Source organism: Ranitomeya imitator, chromosome 5 (genome assembly GCF_032444005.1).
Source record: "Ranitomeya imitator isolate aRanImi1 chromosome 5, aRanImi1.pri, whole genome shotgun sequence".
Lineage (NCBI taxonomy): Eukaryota > Metazoa > Chordata > Amphibia > Anura > Dendrobatidae > Ranitomeya > Ranitomeya imitator.
The window spans coordinates 710,596,926-710,619,716 of NC_091286.1; the positions used below are offsets into that span (position 1 = coordinate 710,596,926).

Genomic DNA, 22,791 nt, shown 5'->3' on the forward strand with positions numbered 1-22,791 from the left:
CTGTACACAGGAGCACACGGTGGTGAAGAAGACGTCCGGTGACCGTGTGACCCCCGGTATGTCCGGAGGACGGAGCAAGATCCAGAGCCCCATCACAGAACCCCTGCACTCCCCGACACCTGAGAAGAAGGTCCTAGAACTGGCCAACAAGATCACTGAGCTGCTGACCGGAGAGGTGACTGCTGGGAGATTACACTGGGGGATTCTGGGTGATGAGCGGAGAGGAGACTGCTGGGAGATTACACTGGGGGATTCTGGGTGATGAGAGGAGAGGAGACTGCTGGGAGATTATACAGTGTACACAGGAGGATTCTGGGTGATGAGAGGAGACTGCTGGGAGATTATACAGTATACACTGGAGGATTCTGGGTGATGAGAGGAGACTGCTGGGAGATTACACTGGAGGATTCTGGGTGATGAGAGGAGACTGCTGGGAGATTACACTGGAGGATTCTGGGTGATGAGAGGAGACTGCTGGGAGATTACACTGGAGGATTCTGGGTGATGAGAGGAGACTGCTGGGAGATTATACAGTATACACTGGAGGATTCTGGGTGATGAGAGGAGACTGCTGGGAGATTACACTGGAGGATTCTGGGTGATGAGAGGAGACTGCTGGGAGATTATACAGTATACACTGGAGGGTGCTGGGTGATGTGAGGAGACTGCTGGGAGATTATACAGTATACACTGGAGGATTCTGGGTGATGAGAGGAGACTGCTGGGAGATTATACAGTGTACACTGGAGGATTCTGGGTGATGAGAGGAGACTGCTGGGAGATTATACAGTATACACTGGAGGATTCTGGGTGATGGGTGGAGACTGCTGGGAGATTATACAGTATACACTGGAGGATTCTGGGTGAGAGGTGACTGCTGGGAGATTATACAGTATACACTGGAGGATTCTGGGTGATGGGTGGAGACTGCTGGGAGATTATACAGTATACACTGGAGGATTCTGGGTGAGAGGTGACTGCTGGGAGATTATACAGTATACACTGGAGGATTCTGGGTGATGGGTGGAGACTGCTGGGAGATTATACAGTATACACTGGAGGGTTCTGGGTGATGAGGAGACTGCTGGGAGATTATACAGTGTACACTGGAGGATTCTGGGTAATGAGAGGAGACTGCTGGGAGATTATACAGTATACACTGGAGGATTCTGGGTGATGAGAGGAGACTGCTGGGAGATTATACAGTGTACACTGGAGGATTCTGGGTAATGAGAGGAGAATGCTGGGAGATTATACAGTATACACTGGAGGATTCTGGGTGATGAGAGGAGACTGCTGGGAGATTATACAGTATACACTGGAGGATTCTGGGTGAGAGGTGACTGCTGGGAGATTATACAGTATACACTGGAGGATTCTGGGTGAGAGGTGACTGCTGGGAGATTATACAGTATACACTGGAGGGTTCTGGGTGATGTGAGGAGACTGCTGGGAGATTATACAGTATACACTGGAGGATTCTGGGTGATGGGTGGAGACTGCTGGGAGATTATACAGTATACACTGGAGGATTCTGGGTGATGAGAGGAGACTGCTGAGAGATTATACAGTGTACACTGGAGGATTCTGGGTGATGAGAGGAGACTGCTGGGAGATTATACAGTATACACTGGAGGATTCTGGGTGATGAGAGGAGACTGCTGGGAGATTATACAGTATACACTGGAGGATTCTGGGTGATGGGAGGAGACTGCTGGGAGATTATACAGTACACAGTGGAGGATTCTGGGTGATGAGCAGAGACTGCTGGGAGATTATACAGTATACACTGGAGGATTCTGGGTGATGAGCGGAGAGGAGACTGCTGGGAGATTATACAGTGTACACTGGAGGATTCTGGGTGATGGGAGGAGACTGCTGGGAGATTACACTGGAGGATTCTGGGTGATGTGAGGAGACTGCTGGGAGATTACACTGGAGGATTCTGGGTGATGAGAGGAGACTGCTGGGAGATTACACTGGAGGATTCTGGGTGATGAGAGGAGACTGCTGGGAGATTATACAGTATACACTGGAGGATTCTGGGTGATGAGAGGAGACTGCTGGGAGATTACACTGGAGGATTCTGGGTGATGAGAGGAGACTGCTGGGAGATTATACAGTATACACTGGAGGATTCTGGGTGATGGGTGGAGACTGCTGGGAGATTATACAGTATACACTGGAGGATTCTGGGTGAGAGGTGACTGCTGGGAGATTATACAGTATACACTGGAGGATTCTGGGTGATGGGTGGAGACTGCTGGGAGATTATACAGTATGCACTGGAGGATTCTGGGTGAGAGGTGACTGCTGGGAGATTATACAGTATACACTGGAGGATTCTGGGTGATGGGTGGAGACTGCTGGGAGATTATACAGTATACACTGGAGGGTTCTGGGTGATGAGGAGACTGCTGGGAGATTATACAGTATACACTGGAGGATTCTGGGTGATGAGAGGAGACTGCTGGGAGATTATACAGTGTACACTGGAGGATTCTGGGTAATGAGAGGAGAATGCTGGGAGATTATACAGTATACACTGGAGGATTCTGGGTGATGAGAGGAGACTGCTGGGAGATTATACAGTATACACTGGAGGGTTCTGGGTGATGTGAGGAGACTGCTGGGAGATTATACAGTATACACTGGAGGATTCTGGGTGAGAGGTGACTGCTGGGAGATTATACAGTATACACTGGAGGGTTCTGGGTGATGTGAGGAGACTGCTGGGAGATTATACAGTATACACTGGAGGATTCTGGGTGATGGGTGGAGACTGCTGGGAGATTATACAGTATACACTGGAGGATTCTGGGTGATGAGAGGAGACTGCTGAGAGATTATACAGTGTACACTGGAGGATTCTGGGTGATGAGAGGAGACTGCTGGGAGATTATACTGTATACACTGGAGGATTCTGGGTGATGGGAGGAGACTGCTGGGAGATTATACAGTATACACTGGAGGATTCTGGGTGATGGGAGGAGACTGCTGGGAGATTATACAGTATACACTGGAGGATTCTAGGTGATGAGAGGAGACTGCTGGGAGATTGTACAGTATACACTGGAGGATTCTGGGTGATGAGAGGAGACTGCTGGGAGATTATACAGTATACACTGGAGGATTCTGGGTGATGAGAGGAGACTGCTGGGAGATTATACAGTATACACTGGAGGATTCTGGGTGATGAGGAGAGGAGACTGCTGGGAGATTATACAGTATACACTGGAGGATCCTGGGTGATGAGAGGAGACTGCTGGGAGATTATACAGTAAACACTGGAGGATTCTGGGTGATGAGAGGAGACTGCTGGGTGATTATACAGTATACACTGGAGGATTCTGGGTGAGAGGAGACTGCTGGGAGATTATACAGTATACACTGGAGGATTCTGGGTGATGGGAGGAGACTGTTGGGAGATTATACAGTGTACAGTGGAGGATTCTGGGTGATGAGAGGAGACTGCTGGGAGATTATACAGTGTACACTGGAGGATTCTGGGTGATGAGAGGAGACTGCTGGGAGATTATACAGTATACACTGGAGGATTCTGGCTGATGAGGAGACTGCTGGGAGATTATACAGTATATACTGGAGGATTCTGGGTAATGAGAGGAGACTGCTGGGAGATTATACAGTGTACACTGGAGGATTCTGGGTGATGAGAGGAGACTGCTGGGAGATTATACAGTGTACACTGGAGGATTCTGGCTGATGAGGAGACTGCTGGGAGATTATACAGTATACACTGGAGGATTCTGGGTGAGGAGAGGAGACTGCTGGGAGATTATACAGTATACACTGGAGGATTCTGGGTGATGAGAGGAGACTGCTGGGAGATTATACAGTATACACTGGAGGATTCTGGGTGATGAGAGGAGACTGCTGGGACACTACAGTACACAGTGGAGGATTCTGGGTGATGAGCAGAGACTGCTGGGAGATTATACAGTATACACTGGAGGATTCTGGGTGATGAGCGGAGAGGAGACTGCTGGGAGATTATACAGTATACACTGGAGGATTCTGGGCGATGAGAAGAGACTGCTGTGAGATTATAAAGTATACACTGGAGGATTCTGGGTGATGGGAGGAGACTGCTGGGAGATTATACAGTATACACTGGAGGATTCTGGGTGATGGGAGGACACTGCTGGGAGATTATACAGTTTACACTGGAGGATTCTGGGTGATGAGGAGACTGCTGGGAGATTATAAAGTATACACTGGAGGATTCTGGGTGATGAGAGGAGACTGCTGGGAGATTATACAGTATACACTGGAGGATTCTGGGTGATGAGAATGCTGGGAGATTATACAGTATACCCTGGAGGATTCTGGGTGAGAGGAGACTGCTGGTAGATTATACAGTATACACTGGAGGATTCTGGGTGAGAGGAGACTGCTGGGAGATTATACAGTATACACTGGAGGATTCTGAGTGATGGGAGGAGACTGCTGGGAGATTATACAGTATACACTGGAGGATTCTGGCTGATGAGAATGCTGGGAGATTATACAGTATACCCTGGAGGATTCTGGGTGAGAGGAGACTGCTGGTAGATTATACAGTATACACTGGAGGATTCTGGGTGAGAGGAGACTGCTGGGAGATTATACAGTATACACTGGAGGATTCTGAGTGATGGGAGGAGACTGCTGGGAGATTATACAGTATACACTGGAGGATTCTGGGTGATGAGAATGCTGGGAGATTATACAGTATACCCTGGAGGATTCTGGGTGAGAGGAGACTGCTGGTAGATTATACAGTATACACTGGAGGATTCTGGGTGATGAGAGGAGACTGCTGGGAGATTATACAGTATACACTGGAGGATTCTGGGTGATGAGAGGAGACTGCTGGGAGATTATACAGTATACCCTGGAGGATTCTGGGTGATGAGAGGAGACTGCTGGGAGATTATACAGTATACACTGGAGGATTCTGGGTGATGAGAATGCTGGGAGATTATACAGTATACCCTGGAGGATTCTGGGTGAGAGGAGACTGCTGGTAGATTATACAGTATACACTGGAGGATTCTGGGTGAGAGGAGACTGCTGGGAGATTATACAGTATACACTGGAGGATTCTGAGTGATGGGAGGAGACTGCTGGGAGATTATACAGTATACACTGGAGGATTCTGAGTGATGGGAGGAGACTGCTGGGAGATTATACAGTATACACTGGAGGATTCTGAGTGATGGGAGGAGACTGCTGGGAGATTATACAGTATATACTGGAGGATTCTGGGTGATGAGAGGAGACTGCTGGGAGATTATACAGTATACACTGGAGGATTCTGGGTGATGGGAGGAGACTGCTGGGAGATTATACAGTGTACAGTGGAGGATTCTGGGTGATGAGAGGAGACTGCTGGGAGATTATACAGTATACACTGGAGGATTCTGGGTGATGAGAGGAGACTGCTGGGACACTATACAGTACACAGTGGAGGATTCTGGGTGATGAGCAGAGACTGCTGGGAGATTATACAGTATACACTGGAGGATTCTGGGTGATGAGCGGAGAGGAGACTGCTGGGAGATTATACAGTGTACACTGGAGGATTCTGGGTGATGGGAGGAGACTGCTGGGAGATTACACTGGAGGATTCTGGGTGATGAGAGGAGACTGCTGGGAGATTACACTGGAGGATTCTGGGTGATGAGAGGAGACTGCTGGGAGATTACACTGGAGGATTCTGGGTGATGAGAGGAGACTGCTGGGAGATTATACAGTATACACTGGAGGATTCTGGGTGATGAGAGGAGACTGCTGGGAGATTATACAGTATACACTGGAGGATTCTGGGTGATGAGAGGAGACTGCTGGGAGATTATACAGTGTACACTGGAGGATTCTGGGTGATGAGAGGAGACTGCTGGGAGATTATACAGTATACACTGGAGGATTCTGGGTGAGAGGTGACTGCTGGGAGATTATACAGTATACACTGGAGGATTCTGGGTGATGGGTGGAGACTGCTGGGAGATTATACAGTATACACTGGAGGATTCTGGGTGAGAGGTGACTGCTGGGAGATTATACAGTATACACTGGAGGATTCTGGGTGATGGGTGGAGACTGCTGGGAGATTATACAGTATACACTGGAGGGTTCTGGGTGATGAGGAGACTGCTGGGAGATTATACAGTGTACACTGGAGGATTCTGGGTAATGAGAGGAGACTGCTGGGAGATTATACAGTATACACTGGAGGATTCTGGGTGATGAGAGGAGACTGCTGGGAGATTATACAGTGTACACTGGAGGATTCTGGGTAATGAGAGGAGAATGCTGGGAGATTATACAGTATACACTGGAGGATTCTGGGTGATGAGAGGAGACTGCTGGGAGATTATACAGTATACACTGGAGGGTTCTGGGTGATGTGAGGAGACTGCTGGGAGATTATACAGTATACACTGGAGGATTCTGGGTGAGAGGTGACTGCTGGGAGATTATACAGTATACACTGGAGGATTCTGGGTGAGAGGTGACTGCTGGGAGATTATACAGTATACACTGGAGGGTTCTGGGTGATGTGAGGAGACTGCTGGGAGATTATACAGTATACACTGGAGGATTCTGGGTGATGGGTGGAGACTGCTGGGAGATTATACAGTATACACTGGAGGATTCTGGGTGATGAGAGGAGACTGCTGAGAGATTATACAGTGTACACTGGAGGATTCTGGGTGATGAGAGGAGACTGCTGGGAGATTATACAGTATACACTGGAGGATTCTGGGTGATGAGAGGAGACTGCTGGGAGATTATACAGTATACACTGGAGGATTCTGGGTGATGGGAGGAGACTGCTGGGAGATTATACAGTACACAGTGGAGGATTCTGGGTGATGAGCAGAGACTGCTGGGAGATTATACAGTATACACTGGAGGATTCTGGGTGATGAGCGGAGAGGAGACTGCTGGGAGATTATACAGTGTACACTGGAGGATTCTGGGTGATGGGAGGAGACTGCTGGGAGATTACACTGGAGGATTCTGGGTGATGAGAGGAGACTGCTGGGAGATTACACTGGAGGATTCTGGGTGATGAGAGGAGACTGCTGGGAGATTACACTGGAGGATTCTGGGTGATGAGAGGAGACTGCTGGGAGATTATACAGTATACACTGGAGGATTCTGGGTGATGAGAGGAGACTGCTGGGAGATTACACTGGAGGATTCTGGGTGATGAGAGGAGACTGCTGGGAGATTATACAGTATACACTGGAGGGTGCTGGGTGATGTGAGGAGACTGCTGGGAGATTATACAGTATACACTGGAGGATTCTGGGTGATGAGAGGAGACTGCTGGGAGATTATACAGTGTACACTGGAGGATTCTGGGTGATGAGAGGAGACTGCTGGGAGATTATACAGTATACACTGGAGGATTCTGGGTGATGGGTGGAGACTGCTGGGAGATTATACAGTATACACTGGAGGATTCTGGGTGAGAGGTGACTGCTGGGAGATTATACAGTATACACTGGAGGATTCTGGGTGATGGGTGGAGACTGCTGGGAGATTATACAGTATACACTGGAGGATTCTGGGTGAGAGGTGACTGCTGGGAGATTATACAGTATACACTGGAGGATTCTGGGTGATGGGTGGAGACTGCTGGGAGATTATACAGTATACACTGGAGGGTTCTGGGTGATGAGGAGACTGCTGGGAGATTATACAGTATACACTGGAGGATTCTGGGTAATGAGAGGAGACTGCTGGGAGATTATACAGTATACACTGGAGGATTCTGGGTGATGAGAGGAGACTGCTGGGAGATTATACAGTGTACACTGGAGGATTCTGGGTAATGAGAGGAGAATGCTGGGAGATTATACAGTATACACTGGAGGATTCTGGGTGATGAGAGGAGACTGCTGGGAGATTATACAGTATACACTGGAGGGTTCTGGGTGATGTGAGGAGACTGCTGGGAGATTATACAGTATACACTGGCGGATTCTGGGTGAGAGGTGACTGCTGGGAGATTATACAGTATACACTGGAGGGTTCTGGGTGATGTGAGGAGACTGCTGGGAGATTATACAGTATACACTGGAGGATTCTGGGTGATGGGTGGAGACTGCTGGGAGATTATACAGTATACACTGGAGGATTCTGGGTGATGAGAGGAGACTGCTGGGAGATTATACAGTATACACTGGAGGATTCTGGGTGATGAGAGGAGACTGCTGGGAGATTATACAGTATACACTGGAGGATTCTGGGTGATGAGAGGAGACTGCTGGGAGATTATACAGTATACACTGGAGGATTCTGGGTGATGGGAGGAGACTGCTGGGAGATCATACAGTATACACTGGAGGATTCTGGGTGATGAGAGGAGACTGCTGGGAGATTATACAGTATACACTGGAGGATTCTGGGTGATGAGAGGAGACTGCTGGGAGATTATACAGTATACACTGGAGGATTCTGGGTGATGAGAGGAGACTGCTGGGAGATTATACAGTATACACTGGAGGATTCTGGGTGATGGGAGGAGACTGCTGGGAGATTATACAGTATACACTGGAGGATTCTGGGTGATGGGAGGAGACTGCTGGGAGATTATACAGTATACACTGGAGGATTCTAGGTGATGAGAGGAGACTGCTGGGAGATTGTACAGTATACACTGGAGGATTCTGGGTGATGAGAGGAGACTGCTGGGAGATTATACAGTATACACTGGAGGATTCTGGGTGATGAGAGGAGACTGCTGGGAGATTATACAGTATACACTGGAGGATTCTGGGTAATGAGGAGAGGAGACTGCTGGGAGATTATACAGTATACACTGGAGGATCCTGGGTGATGAGAGGAGACTGCTGGGAGATTATACAGTAAACACTGGAGGATTCTGGGTGATGAGAGGAGACTGCTGGGAGATTATACAGTATACACTGGAGGATTCTGGGTGAGAGGAGACTGCTGGGAGATTATACAGTATACACTGGAGGATTCTGGGTGATGGGAGGAGACTGCTGGGAGATTATACAGTGTACAGTGGAGGATTCTGGGTGATGAGAGGAGACTGCTGGGAGATTATACAGTGTACACTGGAGGATTCTGGGTGATGAGAGGAGACTGCTGGGAGATTATACAGTATACACTGGAGGATTCTGGCTGATGAGGAGACTGCTGGGAGATTATACAGTATATACTGGAGGATTCTGGGTAATGAGAGGAGACTGCTGGGAGATTATACAGTGTACACTGGAGGATTCTGGGTGATGAGAGGAGACTGCTGGGAGATTATACAGTGTACACTGGAGGATTCTGGCTGATGAGGAGACTGCTGGGAGATTATACAGTATATACTGGAGGATTCTGGGTGATGAGAGGAGACTGCTGGGAGATTATACAGTATACACTGGAGGATTCTGGGTGATGAGAGGAGACTGCTGGGAGATTATACAGTATACACTGGAGGATTCTGGGTGATGAGAGGAGACTGCTGGGAGATTATACAGTGTACACTGGAGGATTCTGGGTGAGAGGAGACTGCTGGGAGATTATACAGTATACACTGGAGGATTCTGGGTGATGGGAGGAGACTGCTGGGAGATTATACAGTATACACTGGAGGATTCTGGCTGATGAGGAGACTGCTGGGAGATTATACAGTATACCCTGGAGGATTCTGGGTGATGAGAGGAGACTGCTGGGACACTACAGTACACAGTGGAGGATTCTGGGTGATGAGCAGAGACTGCTGGGAGATTATACAGTATACACTGGAGGATTCTGGGTGATGAGCGGAGAGGAGACTGCTGGGAGATTATACAGTATACACTGGAGGATTCTGGGCGATGAGAAGAGACTGCTCTGAGATTATAAAGTATACACTGGAGGATTCTGGGTGATGGGAGGAGACTGCTGGGAGATTATACAGTATACACTGGAGGATTCTGGGTGATGGGAGGACACTGCTGGGAGATTATACAGTTTACACTGGAGGATTCTGGGTGATGAGGAGACTGCTGGGAGATTATAAAGTATACACTGGAGGATTCTGGGTGATGAGAGGAGACTGCTGGGAGATTATACAGTATACACTGGAGGATTCTGGGTGATGAGACTGCTGGGAGATTATACAGTGTACACTGGAGGATTCTGGGTGATGAGACTGCTGGGAGATTATACAGTATACCCTGGAGGATTCTGGGTGAGAGGAGACTGCTGGGAGATTATACAGTATACACTGGAGGATTCTGGGTGAGAGGAGACTGCTGGGAGATTATACAGTATACACTGGAGGATTCTGAGTGATGGGAGGAGACTGCTGGGAGATTATACAGTATACACTGGAGGATTCTGGGTGATGGGAGGAGACTGCTGGGAGATTATACAGTATATACTGGAGGATTCTGGGTGATGAGAGGAGACTGCTGGGAGATTATACAGTATACACTGGAGGATTCTGGGTGATGGGAGGAGACTGCTGGGAGATTATACAGTGTACAGTGGAGGATTCTGGGTGATGAGAGGAGACTGCTGGGAGATTATACAGTATACACTGGAGGATTCTGGGTGATGAGAGGAGACTGCTGGGACACTATACAGTACACAGTGGAGGATTCTGGGTGATGAGCAGAGACTGCTGGGAGATTATACAGTATACACTGGAGGATTCTGGGTGATGAGCGGAGAGGAGACTGCTGGGAGATTATACAGTGTACACTGGAGGATTCTGGGTGATGGGAGGAGACTGCTGGGAGATTACACTGGAGGATTCTGGGTGATGAGAGGAGACTGCTGGGAGATTACACTGGAGGATTCTGGGTGATGAGAGGAGACTGCTGGGAGATTACACTGGAGGATTCTGGGTGATGAGAGGAGACTGCTGGGAGATTATACAGTATACACTGGAGGATTCTGGGTGATGAGAGGAGACTGCTGGGAGATTACACTGGAGGATTCTGGGTGATGAGAGGAGACTGCTGGGAGATTATACAGTATACACTGGAGGATTCTGGGTGAGGAGAGGAGACTGCTGGGAGATTATACAGTATACACTGGAGGGTGCTGGGTGATGTGAGGAGACTGCTGGGAGATTATACAGTATACACTGGAGGATTCTGGGTGATGAGAGGAGACTGCTGGGAGATTATACAGTGTACACTGGAGGATTCTGGGTGATGAGAGGAGACTGCTGGGAGATTATACAGTATACACTGGAGGATTCTGGGTGATGGGTGGAGACTGCTGGGAGATTATACAGTATACACTGGAGGATTCTGGGTGAGAGGTGACTGCTGGGAGATTATACAGTATACACTGGAGGATTCTGGGTGATGGGTGGAGACTGCTGGGAGATTATACAGTATACACTGGAGGATTCTGGGTGAGAGGTGACTGCTGGGAGATTATACAGTATACACTGGAGGATTCTGGGTGATGGGTGGAGACTGCTGGGAGATTATACAGTATACACTGGAGGGTTCTGGGTGATGAGGAGACTGCTGGGAGATTATACAGTGTACACTGGAGGATTCTGGGTAATGAGAGGAGACTGCTGGGAGATTATACAGTATACACTGGAGGATTCTGGGTGATGAGAGGAGACTGCTGGGAGATTATACAGTGTACACTGGAGGATTCTGGGTAATGAGAGGAGAATGCTGGGAGATTATACAGTATACACTGGAGGATTCTGGGTGATGAGAGGAGACTGCTGGGAGATTATACAGTATACACTGGAGGGTTCTGGGTGATGTGAGGAGACTGCTGGGAGATTATACAGTATACACTGGAGGATTCTGGGTGAGAGGTGACTGCTGGGAGATTATACAGTATACACTGGAGGATTCTGGGTGAGAGGTGACTGCTGGGAGATTATACAGTATACACTGGAGGGTTCTGGGTGATGTGAGGAGACTGCTGGGAGATTATACAGTATACACTGGAGGATTCTGGGTGATGGGTGGAGACTGCTGGGAGATTATACAGTATACACTGGAGGATTCTGGGTGATGAGAGGAGACTGCTGAGAGATTATACAGTGTACACTGGAGGATTCTGGGTGATGAGAGGAGACTGCTGGGAGATTATACAGTATACACTGGAGGATTATGGGTGAGAGGTGACTGCTGGGAGATTATACAGTATACACTGGAGGATTCTGGGTGAGAGGTGACTGCTGGGAGATTATACAGTATACACTGGAGGGTTCTGGGTGATGTGAGGAGACTGCTGGGAGATTATACAGTATACACTGGAGGATTCTGGGTGATGGGTGGAGACTGCTGGGAGATTATACAGTATACACTGGAGGATTCTGGGTGATGAGAGGAGACTGCTGAGAGATTATACAGTGTACACTGGAGGATTCTGGGTGATGAGAGGAGACTGCTGGGTGATTATACAGTATACACTGGAGGATTCTGGGTGATGAGAGGAGACTGCTGGGAGATTATACAGTATACACTGGAGGATTCTGGGTGATGGGAGGAGACTGCTGGGAGATTATACAGTACACAGTGGAGGATTCTGGGTGATGAGCAGAGACTGCTGGGAGATTATACAGTATACACTGGAGGATTCTGGGTGATGAGCGGAGAGGAGACTGCTGGGAGATTATACAGTGTACACTGGAGGATTCTGGGTGATGGGAGGAGACTGCTGGGAGATTACACTGGAGGATTCTGGGTGATGAGAGGAGACTGCTGGGAGATTACACTGGAGGATTCTGGGTGATGAGAGGAGACTGCTGGGAGATTACACTGGAGGATTCTGGGTGATGGGAGGAGACTGCTGGGAGATTATACAGTATACACTGGAGGATTCTGGGTGATGAGAGGAGACTGCTGGGAGATTACACTGGAGGATTCTGGGTGATGAGGGGAGACTGCTGGGAGATTATACAGTATACACTGGAGGGTGCTGGGTGATGTGAGGAGACTGCTGGGAGATTATACAGTATACACTGGAGGATTCTGGGTGATGAGAGGAGACTGCTGGGAGATTATACAGTGTACACTGGAGGATTCTGGGTGATGAGAGGAGACTGCTGGGAGATTATACAGTATACACTGGAGGATTCTGGGTGATGGGTGGAGACTGCTGGGAGATTATACAGTATACACTGGAGGATTCTGGGTGAGAGGTGACTGCTGGGAGATTATACAGTATACACTGGAGGATTCTGGGTGATGGGTGGAGACTGCTGGGAGATTATACAGTATACACTGGAGGATTCTGGGTGAGAGGTGACTGCTGGGAGATTATACAGTATACACTGGAGGATTCTGGGTGATGGGTGGAGACTGCTGGGAGATTATACAGTATACACTGGAGGGTTCTGGGTGATGAGGAGACTGCTGGGAGATTATACAGTGTACACTGGAGGATTCTGGGTAATGAGAGGAGACTGCTGGGAGATTATACAGTATACACTGGAGGATTCTGGGTGATGAGAGGAGACTGCTGGGAGATTATACAGTGTACACTGGAGGATTCTGGGTAATGAGAGGAGAATGCTGGGAGATTATACAGTATACACTGGAGGATTCTGGGTGATGAGAGGAGACTGCTGGGAGATTATACAGTATACACTGGAGGGTTCTGGGTGATGTGAGGAGACTGCTGGGAGATTATACAGTATACACTGGAGGATTCTGGGTGAGAGGTGACTGCTGGGAGATTATACAGTATACACTGGAGGATTCTGGGTGAGAGGTGACTGCTGGGAGATTATACAGTATACACTGGAGGGTTCTGGGTGATGTGAGGAGACTGCTGGGAGATTATACAGTATACACTGGAGGATTCTGGGTGATGGGTGGAGACTGCTGGGAGATTATACAGTATACACTGGAGGATTCTGGGTGATGAGAGGAGACTGCTGAGAGATTATACAGTGTACACTGGAGGATTCTGGGTGATGAGAGGAGACTGCTGGGAGATTATACAGTATACACTGGAGGATTCTGGGTGATGAGAGGAGACTGCTGGGAGATTATACAGTATACACTGGAGGATTCTGGGTGATGGGAGGAGACTGCTGGGAGATTATACAGTATACACTGGAGGATTCTGGGTGATGGGAGGAGACTGCTGGGAGATTATACAGTATACACTGGAGGATTCTAGGTGATGAGAGGAGACTGCTGGGAGATTGTACAGTATACACTGGAGGATTCTGGGTGATGAGAGGAGACTGCTGGGAGATTATACAGTATACACTGGAGGATTCTGGGTGATGAGAGGAGACTGCTGGGAGATTATACAGTATACACTGGAGGATTCTGGGTGATGAGGAGAGGAGACTGCTGGGAGATTATACAGTATACACTGGAGGATCCTGGGTGATGAGAGGAGACTGCTGGGAGATTATACAGTAAACACTGGAGGATTCTGGGTGATGAGAGGAGACTGCTGGGAGATTATACAGTATACACTGGAGGATTCTGGGTGAGAGGAGACTGCTGGGAGATTATACAGTATACACTGGAGGATTCTGGGTGATGGGAGGAGACTGCTGGGAGATTATACAGTGTACAGTGGAGGATTCTGGGTGATGAGAGGAGACTGCTGGGAGATTATACAGTGTACACTGGAGGATTCTGGGTGATGAGAGGAGACTGCTGGGAGATTATACAGTATACACTGGAGGATTCTGGCTGATGAGGAGACTGCTGGGAGATTATACAGTATATACTGGAGGATTCTGGGTAATGAGAGGAGACTGCTGGGAGATTATACAGTGTACACTGGAGGATTCTGGGTGATGAGAGGAGACTGCTGGGAGATTATACAGTGTACACTGGAGGATTCTGGCTGATGAGGAGACTGCTGGGAGATTATACAGTATATACTGGAGGATTCTGGGTGATGAGAGGAGACTGCTGGGAGATTATACAGTATACACTGGAGGATTCTGGGTGATGAGAGGAGACTGCTGGGAGATTATACAGTATACACTGGAGGATTCTGGGTGATGGGAGGAGACTGCTGGGAGATTATACAGTGTACAGTGGAGGATTCTGGGTGATGAGAGGAGACTGCTGGGAGATTATACAGTATACACTGGAGGATTCTGGGTGATGAGAGGAGACTGCTGGGACACTATACAGTACACAGTGGAGGATTCTGGGTGATGAGCAGAGACTGCTGGGAGATTATACAGTATACACTGGAGGATTCTGGGTGATGAGCGGAGAGGAGACTGCTGGGAGATTATACAGTGTACACTGGAGGATTCTGGGTGATGGGAGGAGACTGCTGGGAGATTACACTGGAGGATTCTGGGTGATGAGAGGAGACTGCTGGGAGATTACACTGGAGGATTCTGGGTGATGAGAGGAGACTGCTGGGAGATTACACTGGAGGATTCTGGGTGATGAGAGGAGACTGCTGGGAGATTATACAGTATACACTGGAGGATTCTGGGTGATGAGAGGAGACTGCTGGGAGATTACACTGGAGGATTCTGGGTGATGAGAGGAGACTGCTGGGAGATTATACAGTATACACTGGAGGATTCTGGGTGAGGAGAGGAGACTGCTGGGAGATTATACAGTATACACTGGAGGGTGCTGGGTGATGTGAGGAGACTGCTGGGAGATTATACAGTATACACTGGAGGATTCTGGGTGATGAGAGGAGACTGCTGGGAGATTATACAGTGTACACTGGAGGATTCTGGGTGATGAGAGGAGACTGCTGGGAGATTATACAGTATACACTGGAGGATTCTGGGTGATGGGTGGAGACTGCTGGGAGATTATACAGTATACACTGGAGGATTCTGGGTGAGAGGTGACTGCTGGGAGATTATACAGTATACACTGGAGGATTCTGGGTGATGGGTGGAGACTGCTGGGAGATTATACAGTATACACTGGAGGATTCTGGGTGAGAGGTGACTGCTGGGAGATTATACAGTATACACTGGAGGATTCTGGGTGATGGGTGGAGACTGCTGGGAGATTATACAGTATACACTGGAGGGTTCTGGGTGATGAGGAGACTGCTGGGAGATTATACAGTGTACACTGGAGGATTCTGGGTAATGAGAGGAGACTGCTGGGAGATTATACAGTATACACTGGAGGATTCTGGGTGATGAGAGGAGACTACTGGGAGATTATACAGTGTACACTGGAGGATTCTGGGTAATGAGAGGAGAATGCTGGGAGATTATACAGTATACACTGGAGGATTCTGGGTGATGAGAGGAGACTGCTGGGAGATTATACAGTATACACTGGAGGATTCTGGGTGATGAGAGGAGACTGCTGGGAGATTATACAGTATACACTGGAGGATTCTGGGTGATGAGAGGAGACTGCTGGGAGATTATACAGTATACACTGGAGGATTCTGGGTGATGAGAGGAGACTGCTGGGAGATTATACAGTATACACTGGAGGGTTCTGGGTGATGTGAGGAGACTGCTGGGAGATTATACAGTATACACTGGAGGATTCTGGGTGAGAGGTGACTGCTGGGAGATTATACAGTATACACTGGAGGATTCTGGGTGAGAGGTGACTGCTGGGAGATTATACAGTATACACTGGAGGGTTCTGGGTGATGTGAGGAGACTGCTGGGAGATTATACAGTATACACTGGAGGATTCTGGGTGATGGGTGGAGACTGCTGGGAGATTATACAGTATACACTGGAGGATTCTGGGTGATGAGAGGAGACTGCTGAGAGATTATACAGTGTACACTGGAGGATTCTGGGTGATGAGAGGAGACTGCTGGGAGATTATACAGTATACACTGGAGGATTCTGGGTGATGAGAGGAGACTGCTGGGAGATTATACAGTATACACTGGAGGATTCTGGGTGATGGGAGGAGACTGCTGGGAGATTATACAGTATACACTGGAGGATTCTGGGTGATGGGAGGAGACTGCTGGGAGATTATACAGTATACACTGGAGGATTCTAGGTGATGAGAGGAGACTGCTGGGAGATTGTACAGTATACACTGGAGGATTCTGGGTGATGAGAGGAGACTGCTGGGAGATTATACAGTATACACTGGAGGATTCTGGGTGATGAGAGGAGACTGCTGGGAGATTATACAGTATACACTGGAGGATTCTGGGTGATGAGGAGAGGAGACTGCTGGGAGATTATACAGTATACACTGGAGGATCCTGGGTGATGAGAGGAGACTGCTGGGAGATTATACAGTAAACACTGGAGGATTCTGGGTGATGAGAGGAGACTGCTGGGAGATTATACAGTATACACTGGAGGATTCTGGGTGAGAGGAGACTGCTGGGAGATTATACAGTATACACTGGAGGATTCTGGGTGATGGGAGGAGACTGCTGGGAGATTATACAGTGTACAGTGGAGGATTCTGGGTGATGAGAGGAGACTGCTGGGAGATTATACAGTGTACAGTGGAGGATTCTGGGTGATGAGAGGAGACTGCTGGGAGATTATACAGTGTACACTGGAGGATTCTGGGTGATGAGAGGAGACTGCTGGGAGATTATACAGTATACACTGGAGGATTCTGGCTGATGAGGAGACTGCTGGGAGATTATACAGTATATACTGGAGGATTCTGGGTAATGAGAGGAGACTGCTGGGAGATTATACAGTGTACACTGGAGGATTCTGGGTGATGAGAGGAGACTGCTGGGAGATTATACAGTGTACACTGGAGGATTCTGGCTGATGAGGAGACTGCTGGGAGATTATACAGTATATACTGGAGGATTCTGGGTGATGAGAGGAGACTGCTGGGAGATTATACAGTATACACTGGAGGATTCTGGGTGATGAGAGGAGACTGCTGGGAGATTATACAGTATACACTGGAGGATTCTGGGTGATGAGAGGAGACTGCTGGGAGATTATACAGTATACACTGGAGGATTCTGGGTGAGGAGAGGAGACTGCTGGGAGATTATACAGTATACACTGGAGGATTCTGGGTGATGAGGAGACTGCTGGGAGATTATACAGTATATACTGGAGGATTCTGGGTGATGAGAGGAGACTGCTGGGAGATTATACAGTATACACTGGAGGATTCTGGGTGATGAGAGGAGACTGCTGGGAGATTATACAGTATACACTGGAGGATTCTGGGTGATGGGAGGAGACTGCTGGGAGATTATACAGTGTACAGTGGAGGATTCTGGGTGATGAGAGGAGACTGCTGGGAGATTATACAGTATACACTGGAGGATTCTGGGTGATGAGAGGAGACTGCTGGGACACTATACAGTACTCAGTGGAGGATTCTGGGTGATGAGCAGAGACTGCTGGGAGATTATACAGTATACACTGGAGGATTCTGGGTGATGAGCGGAGAGGAGACTGCTGGGAGATTATACAGTGTACACTGGAGGATTCTGGGTGATGGGAGGAGACTGCTGGGAGATTACACTGGAGGATTCTGGGTGATGAGAGGAGACTGCTGGGAGATTACACTGGAGGATTCTGGGTGATGAGAGGAGACTGCTGGGAGATTACACTGGAGGATTCTGGGTGATGAGAGGAGACTGCTGGGAGATTATACAGTATACACTGGAGGATTCTGGGTGATGAGAGGAGACTGCTGGGAGATTACACTGGAGGATTCTGGGTGATGAGAGGAGACTGCTGGGAGATTATACAGTATACACTGGAGGATTCTGGGTGAGGAGAGGAGACTGCTGGGAGATTATACAGTATACACTGGAGGGTGCTGGGTGATGTGAGGAGACTGCTGGGAGATTATACAGTATACACTGGAGGATTCTGGGTGATGAGAGGAGACTGCTGGGAGATTATACAGTGTACACTGGAGGATTCTGGGTGATGAGAGGAGACTGCTGGGAGATTATACAGTATACACTGGAGGATTCTGGGTGATGGGTGGAGACTGCTGGGAGATTATACAGTATACACTGGAGGATTCTGGGTGAGAGGTGACTGCTGGGAGATTATACAGTATACACTGGAGGATTCTGGGTGATGGGTGGAGACTGCTGGGAGATTATACAGTATACACTGGAGGATTCTGGGTGAGAGGTGACTGCTGGGAGATTATACAGTATACACTGGAGGATTCTGGGTGATGGGTGGAGACTGCTGGGAGATTATACAGTATACACTGGAGGGTTCTGGGTGATGAGGAGACTGCTGGGAGATTATACAGTGTACACTGGAGGATTCTGGGTAATGAGAGGAGACTGCTGGGAGATTATACAGTATACACTGGAGGATTCTGGGTGATGAGAGGAGACTGCTGGGAGATTATACAGTGTACACTGGAGGATTCTGGGTAATGAGAGGAGAATGCTGGGAGATTATACAGTATACACTGGAGGATTCTGGGTGATGAGAGGAGACTGCTGGGAGATTATACAGTATACACTGTAGGGTTCTGGGTGATGTGAGGAGACTGCTGGGAGATTATACAGTATACACTGGAGGATTCTGGGTGAGAGGTGACTGCTGGGAGATTATACAGTATACACTGGAGGGTTCTGGGTGATGTGAGGAGACTGCTGGGAGATTATACAGTATACACTGGAGGATTCTGGGTGATGGGTGGAGACTGCTGGGAGATTATACAGTATACACTGGAGGATTCTGGGTGATGAGAGGAGACTGCTGAGAGATTATACAGTGTACACTGGAGGATTCTGGGTGATGAGAGGAGACTGCTGGGAGATTATACAGTATACACTGGAGGATTCTGGGTGAGAGGTGACTGCTGGGAGATTATACAGTATACACTGGAGGATTCTGGGTGAGAGGTGACTGCTGGGAGATTATACAGTATACACTGGAGGGTTCTGGGTGATGTGAGGAGACTGCTGGGAGATTATACAGTATACACTGGAGGATTCTGGGTGATGGGTGGAGACTGCTGGGAGATTATACAGTATACACTGGAGGATTCTGGGTGATGAGAGGAGACTGCTGAGAGATTATACAGTGTACACTGGAGGATTCTGGGTGATGAGAGGAGACTGCTGGGAGATTATACAGTATACACTGGAGGATTCTGGGTGATGAGAGGAGACTGCTGGGAGATTATACAGTATACACTGGAGGATTCTGGGTGATGGGAGGAGACTGCTGGGAGATTATACAGTACACAGTGGAGGATTCTGGGTGATGAGCAGAGACTGCTGGGAGATTATACAGTATACACTGGAGGATTCTGGGTGATGAGCGGAGAGGAGACTGCTGGGAGATTATACAGTGTACACTGGAGGATTCTGGGTGATGGGAGGAGACTGCTGGGAGATTACACTGGAGGATTCTGGGTGATGAGAGGAGACTGCTGGGAGATTACACTGGAGGATTCTGGGTGATGAGAGGAGACTGCTGGGAGATTACACTGGAGGATTCTGGGTGATGAGAGGAGACTGCTGGGAGATTATACAGTATACACTGGAGGATTCTGGGTGATGAGAGGAGACTGCTGGGAGATTACACTGGAGGATTCTGGGTGATGAGAGGAGACTGCTGGGAGATTATACAGTATACACTGGAGGGTGCTGGGTGATGTGAGGAGACTGCTGGGAGATTATACAGTATACACTGGAGGATTCTGGGTGATGAGAGGAGACTGCTGGGAGATTATACGGTGTACACTGGAGGATTCTGGGTGATGAGAGGAGACTGCTGGGAGATTATACAGTATACACTGGAGGATTCTGGGTGATGGGTGGAGACTGCTGGGAGATTATACAGTATACACTGGAGGATTCTGGGTGAGAGGTGACTGCTGGGAGATTATACAGTATACACTGGAGGATTCTGGGTGATGGGTGGAGACTGCTGGGAGATTATACAGTATACACTGGAGGATTCTGGGTGAGAGGTGACTGCTGGGAGATTATACAGTATACACTGGAGGATTCTGGGTGATGGGTGGAGACTGCTGGGAGATTATACAGTATACACTGGAGGGTTCTGGGTGATGAGGAGACTGCTGGGAGATTATACAGTGTACACTGGAGGATTCTGGGTAATGAGAGGAGACTGCTGGGAGATTATACAGTATACACTAGAGGATTCTGGGTGATGAGAGGAGACTGCTGGGAGATTATACAGTGTACACTGGAGGATTCTGGGTAATGAGAGGAGAATGCTGGGAGATTATACAGTATACACTGGAGGATTCTGGGTGATGAGAGGAGACTGCTGGGAGATTATACAGTATACACTGGAGGGTTCTGGGTGATGTGAGGAGACTGCTGGGAGATTATACAGTATACACTGGAGGATTCTGGGTGAGAGGTGACTGCTGGGAGATTATACAGTATACACTGGAGGATTCTGGGTGATGTGAGGAGACTGCTGGGAGATTATACAGTATACACTGGAGGATTCTGGGTGATGGGTGGAGACTGCTGGGAGATTATACAGTATACACTGGAGGATTCTGGGTGATGAGAGGAGACTGCTGAGAGATTATACAGTGTACACTGGAGGATTCTGGGTGATGAGAGGAGACTGCTGGGAGATTATACAGTATACACTGGAGGATTCTGGGTGATGAGAGGAGACTGCTGGGAGATTATACAGTATACACTGGAGGATTCTGGGTGATGGGAGGAGACTGCTGGGAGATTATACAGTATACACTGGAGGATTCTGGGTGATAGGAGGAGACTGCTGGGAGATTATACAGTATACACTGGAGGATTCTAGGTGATGAGAGGAGACTGCTGGGAGATTGTACAGTATACACTGGAGGATTCTGGGTGATGAGAGGAGACTGCTGGGAGATTATACAGTATACACTGGAGGATTCTGGGTGATGAGAGGAGACTGCTGGGAGATTATACAGTATACACTGGAGGATTCTGGGTGATGAGGAGAGGAGACTGCTGGGAGATTATACAGTATACACTGGAGGATCCTGGGTGATGAGAGGAGACTGCTGGGAGATTATACAGTAAACACTGGAGGATTCTGGGTGATGAGAGGAGACTGCTGGGAGATTATACAGTATACACTGGAGGATTCTGGGTGAGAGGAGACTGCTGGGAGATTATACAGTATACACTGGAGGATTCTGGGTGATGGGAGGAGACTGCTGGGAGATTATACAGTGTACACTGGAGGATTCTGGGTGATGAGAGGAGACTGCTGGGAGATTATACAGTATACACTGGAGGATTCTGGCTGATGAGGAGACTGCTGGGAGATTATACAGTATATACTGGAGGATTCTGGGTAATGAGAGGAGACTGCTGGGAGATTATACAGTGTACACTGGAGGATTCTGGGTGATGAGAGGAGACTGCTGGGAGATTATACAGTGTACACTGGAGGATTCTGGCTGATGAGGAGACTGCTGGGAGATTATACAGTATATACTGGAGGATTCTGGGTGATGAGAGGAGACTGCTGGGAGATTATACAGTATACACTGGAGGATTCTGGGTGATGAGAGGAGACTGCTGGGAGATTATACAGTATACACTGGAGGATTCTGGGTGATGAGAGGAGACTGCTGGGAGATTATACAGTATACACTGGAGGATTCTGGGTGAGGAGAGGAGACTGCTGGGAGATTATACAGTATACACTGGAGGATTCTGGGTGATGAGAGGAGACTGCTGGGAGATTATACAGTACACAGTGGAGGATTCTGGGTGATGAGCAGAGACTGCTGGGAGATTATACAGTATACACTGGAGGATTCTGGGTGATGAGCGGAGAGGAGACTGCTGGGAGATTATACAGTATACACTGGAGGATTCTGGGCGATGAGAAGAGACTGCTGTGAGATTATAAAGTATACACTGGAGGATTCTGGGTGA

General features: G+C 48.5%; 1 protein-coding gene across 1 annotated transcript in view; it reads left to right on the forward strand.

Annotated features, from left to right (window-relative positions):
* Nucleotides 1-22,791, forward strand: part of LOC138637972 (zinc finger protein 665-like) — an 85,602-nt gene that overhangs the window by 57,987 nt on the left and 4,824 nt on the right. The window contains exon 5 of the mRNA XM_069726894.1: nucleotides 11-175. Coding sequence (XP_069582995.1) covers nucleotides 11-175 — 165 coding nt within the window. The remainder of the gene's footprint in view (nucleotides 1-10; nucleotides 176-22,791) is intronic.